Source organism: Cajanus cajan, chromosome 6 (assembly GCF_000230855.2).
Source record: "Cajanus cajan strain Asha chromosome 6, NIPB_CcT2T_4, whole genome shotgun sequence".
Taxonomy (NCBI): domain Eukaryota; kingdom Viridiplantae; phylum Streptophyta; class Magnoliopsida; order Fabales; family Fabaceae; genus Cajanus; species Cajanus cajan.
In genome coordinates, this window is record NC_138522.1 from 3,242,995 (window position 1) to 3,247,878 (window position 4,884).

General features: G+C 33.5%; 1 protein-coding gene across 3 annotated transcripts; it reads right to left on the reverse strand.

The window, feature by feature from the left end:
• Positions 1-1,934, reverse strand: LOC109814842 (uncharacterized). 3 transcript variants are annotated; one of them, XM_020379355.3, is made up of 3 exons: positions 1,811-1,934; positions 555-1,215; positions 1-467 (listed from the first exon to the last, which is right to left on the reverse strand). In XM_020379355.3, exons 2-3 carry the CDS (start codon positions 1,161-1,163, stop codon positions 255-257), a joined length of 822 nt encoding a protein of 273 aa, XP_020234944.1. In that variant the 5' UTR covers positions 1,164-1,215; positions 1,811-1,934; the 3' UTR covers positions 1-254. The 3 variants fall into 3 exon arrangements, with proteins under 3 accessions (XP_020234944.1, XP_020234945.1, XP_082932645.1); XM_020379356.3 differs by having other exon boundaries at positions 1,682-1,814; XM_083076519.1 differs by lacking the exon at positions 1,811-1,934 and adding an exon at positions 1,690-1,799.
• Between the last annotated feature and the right edge of the window lie 2,950 nt (positions 1,935-4,884).

Below are 4,884 nucleotides of genomic sequence, written 5' to 3' on the forward strand. Positions count from 1 at the left end.
TAAGAATAAGAAATAATCAAATTTTGGATTAACCAGTATGATACATAAAATTTATCCAACGAAAAACATAGTTTCATTACTGTAACGTAGAGCAGATTTCAAGTCCAGGCTAGGCTCACACATGATCATCCTACACATTCATTTTTAAGTCCAGGCTAGGCTCACACATGACCATCATACACATTCATTTCTAAGGGAAAAAAAATGCTTGTGTTAAAAGTTGCAAGTAAAGTAAAATTGGCTATAGGTCATAATTAATCTGTCTTCTTTTCTGGTAATTGAGATTTGTTGAGTAACACAGATCGCTTATCCTCTGCTGACTTAGCATGGATCTCTCCTTTCTCTTGGAAATATCTCTCAAAAGCTCTTGGAAGGAACCTGGGTATCAAGAACCCAAATAGATTGCTAGAGAAATAAACCAAATTAGCCACTGCCAGACCCTTCCCGAACCAAAACCATGCCGACTCCTGCATACATTGCAACACTATAAACTCATTCATTTCCAATCTATACATCACATACATACTATACTGATTTTGATGCAAGAAAATTACCTGAAAGCTGGCATTAGCAGGCAAAGTCTTGTTGAGCCACACATCCCGAGTCCAATCAATATCCACAAAGATCCTCCTAACCGTATACATCATTGGAACCAACGCCCTCACTGGTGGCGAAAACAAAGACAACCCAGCAATGATGTTCTCAGTCAATATCTGAAACGCCAGCAAAAACAAATGAGGAGTAGCTGAACGCACTGCATGCTCATCCCCTCTCGCAAACCCTCCAAGCACGTAAGCCAGAGGCAAGAACAGCCCCACAGTGGTCCCAACAACAACGTACATGCGGAACATTCTGCTTCCTCTGAAGATCTCAGGTGAACCCGAAGAAGAAGATGTTGAAGGAAATGCGAAGCGTGCAAGTGCCAAGATGTATGCAGAAGCAAGTGCAGGGAAAACTAGGTCAAGGAGTGGGACAAGACCACTTGCTGAGAACACTAATATGAAGGCCACGAGCTGGAGCTCTATCACGCGAAGTGAACCCATCATGCCACCGAGTGGTGCCTCTTCTGCTCGAGCTTTAGCCTTTGTGCCCGCTGGTGGCACCTTTTGTTCTGCCACTGATGATGCTGCTGGACGAGACGCTGCTAGAGACACACCCGACATTTTCTTTCTTCTTAACTTGGTTTTTTAGTTCTTGCTCCTTGACACACCAAATCTGCCAACAAATTTAGACAAGACATGTGTTTGTTACATCATGACATCATTAATAACAATAACAACAAAATTTAAATGTAGTTTCAGGTGCATATCGGCTTTGTTATCCTATCAGAATTGAAATTTTATCCAAGTATATACTTTTGTGTAAGTTTTCTTATCAGAATTTGAATTTTATCTCACTAATTAGAATAAAAGCTTATACTAAAGATCAACATAAATTACTAAAATAGAATTCTAGTTTCTTAATAAATAAGAACATCAAGAAGAATTATCAAACTGCATATAAATTTTGTCCTACTAATAACAATGCAGGTATTTGAGGGATGATTATAAATTAACCATAAGTTGAAGTGGTTGTTGATTTGTTTACATAAGCAGCGTAAATAATGGAAAAACTCGATTTAGCTTAGAGCTAGTTATAATGGAAAATCTCTTGTTGGATGCCAGAGTGCATAGTGACATACCCACTTACAAAAAGGGTGGTGAAGATGAGGAAGACTTGATTCAATAAAGATTGTTGCAGTTTCCAATATTTCAAAGAAAAACTGATGAAGAGACGAAATAGAATCTAAGAAGAGAGATGTTAGTCTTACAGCTAAAATGGTTAAGAGAGGATGAGGAAGAAATGTTGATTGAAAAGAAGCGTTGCCGTAGGCGATGAAAGAGACGAAGCAAGGGATGTGGTTGGATGAGTGTAATAAGATCCTAATTTGATGCGGGAGACATAAAAGAAGCTTGCACTGTCCCATGACACGCGAATGTATAGCAAGCAACCTTGTAACGTGGAATTTTTGCATGTTTGACACTTGTTTCTATAATACATTCTGAGTGCCCAATGCTTTGCACGTGTTACGTTCTAGTTCATGCTAGCTTATTTTGTCATTTTGTTAGCTTGGAGAGAATTCTTCTATTTTATTTTCTCCCTTATCTCTTGATCGTTTGACAAAGATTGTTGATAGAAAAACGAGTTTCGGTTGAAAAAAAAAGTTCATCGAAAATGATTTTTTTATTTATCTATTTTATGAATAATCACTCTTTTTTTGGAAGAAACTAGTCAAGTTGATATTTCAAATACAAATTGTAACATAAGACGTTTTAGTAACTACTATTGATTTGATCAAATATATGTTGACTACTACTTTTATGGTTGCATGTGTTCTGTTGTTTCTAGTTGGAAATGAGTTGATTTAGTGGGTAGGTCCATAAAATTTATAGTTTGCTTTATTTGAAAATATATATAATTTATAAATATTAAATAAATTATTTAAATATCTAATAAATTATAATATGATTGTGTTATTTATAAATATAGTAATTAAGATATTTATTTATTTATTATAGTTTAATATTCACAATTTATTTTTGAACTTTTTTTAAATATATTAAAAATATGAATTGCAAAAAATTACAATTAAGAAAAATATTCACCAGAATTTACTATATATTATTATTTTTATTAAAATATCAGAATATTTGTTATCGGGTTGAAAATAAATATTATAATTACAAATATTCTTTCAAATATTGTAATTTATTGTTCATTATCCTTTTTAAGACTTTACAATATATTAATTATAACGTGATAAAAATAAGTTGACAAATAATATTTCTTATAATTACTTAAATATCACAAATAAAAATTAGTTGATATAATAATTAATAAATTTTTCATTTACTTTAATTTAATGGATTAAAAAGAACTTTAAAAAATAAATATAAGTAAAATTGTAAGAACTAAAAATAGTATTTTAAACTTTATTTAAATAGCTTAATTTGACTTCTCTATTAATTAAAAAAATAACTTAATTTCTTAATTTTGAAAACAATGCAAAATGATTATTTTTTTCTAATTAAAACTAATGAGATTAATTTTTTTTTTACATGTTGAGATATTTTTTTAATTGTTTTACTTGTAAAAAAAATCTTACTTACAATCAATCATTGGATATTTTTAAAAAAGAATTCTTTATTATTATTATTATTATTATTATTATTATTTATTATATTTTTTGTTTAAGAATCATCTAACATCCTGAATTTTTTACTAATATAATATTAGTTATTATCTAAATTTATATTTTTAAAACATATTTTTATATAGTTATTTTAATTAATTAAAGGGGTTTTTGTAAAGGTTTGTAAATTATTTATAATAATTTTTTTAATTCTGTTTCAGGCGGAATGAGCTGTTTCAAAAAGTCGAACGGACCGTTCCAAACAATGGGAATAAGCTGTTTTGAGGAAGTAGAACGGGCCGTTCCAAAAGTGGAACGAGCCGTTCCAAATTTGTAAAATGACCAGTTTTGATTTCTCCAGAACGGGCTGTTTCCAAAGGGAAACGGGCCGTTCTGGATTTCTGAAAATGCCTAAAAAAAATTGTTAGAAACGGGTCGTTTCCATAATGGTCAATGTGTGTTAACTTCAATCCCAGAACAGGCCGTTCTGCTTTTAGAACGGGCCGTTCTGCTTTTTGGGAACGGGCCGCTCCGATTTTGGAACGGGCCGTTTCAGTTGAGAATTTTGTGTATGTTTGAAGGTTCCGGAACGGGCCGTTTCGAAATCAGTACGGGACGTTCCGGGTGCGTTAGAATGCCTATAAATAGGAGGCAGGGGGTGAAAATTTTATACTGGAGTGAGAAGTGAAATCTTAGAGAGAGAAAGAGGAAGAGAGAGAGAGAGAGAGAGAAAGAGAAAGAAAGAGAGAGAGAAAGGAAGAGGGAATCCAGAGGAGGAGACTCTGCCCAAGTTTCAACTCCGCTTATCCAGGTAAGGGGGGGAGTGAGAAACCTTGCTCGGGGGTGTGAGAATAATTGTTGGATAGTTTGATTGTCGGATTGGCCCCCAATCCTTGCCTATTGTTTTGTTTTTCTGTTTGCTTTACTTTGTTCCTTGATACTTTGTTCCTTGATACTTTGTTCCTTGATACTTTGTTCCTTGTTACTTTGTTCCTTTAAAGTAATAAATGAATATGGAATTAATGCTAAAAATAAATAAGTATTAATATGAAAAAGAATGTTCTCTGTGAATTCCTATGCGAACCTTATGAAGAGTATTGATGACATGACCATGTGAAATATGGACAAATGACATGAGACCTAAGAATGGACTATTGAGACAAGTTATGATTATGAGAATATGAAGAATAATGACATGATGTATTAAATGAAATTCTGTAATAAGTTAAATGTTGAGTCCATGAGATTATGAATGTATGACATGCATCATATGCATATATTACTCTAGGTGTGCCGCTGAGGCCGCATACCCACGATGTAACACGCTAATAAGGTGTACCGTATGGTCACCCACGATGTAACATGCTAATAAGGTGTACCTTATGGTCACCCACGATGTAACATGCTAATAAGGTGTACCTCAGGGTCACCAGTGATGTAACTAGGTGTACCTTAGGGTCACCAGTGATGATATGTGAAACTTCCTATGGCGCCACATGCATGAATTTATGAGTCGAGGCCATGACATCATTGCATGGTAAATGAGTGTATATGTAATATTGATGATTTATGTGTATTGTTTACATGTGACTTATATTTGTTGTGTGCGTGTGTGTGCTATCTAACCTTTATTTCTGCACCTGAAATCGAGTGAGATGTTTCTCACTCCCTTGTTGTTTTTGAATATGTTTAAATTATGATGCAGGCGATCA

Coding starts and splice junctions, on each gene's coding strand:
- LOC109814842 (XM_020379355.3), bottom strand. CDS start 1,163: ATGTCGGGTGTGTCTCTAGCAGCGTCTCGTCCAGCAGCATCATCAGTG. Junction 468..554: donor CTGCTAATGCCAGCTTTCAG/GTAATTTTCTTG, acceptor CAATGTATGCAG/GAGTCGGCATGGTTTTGGTT.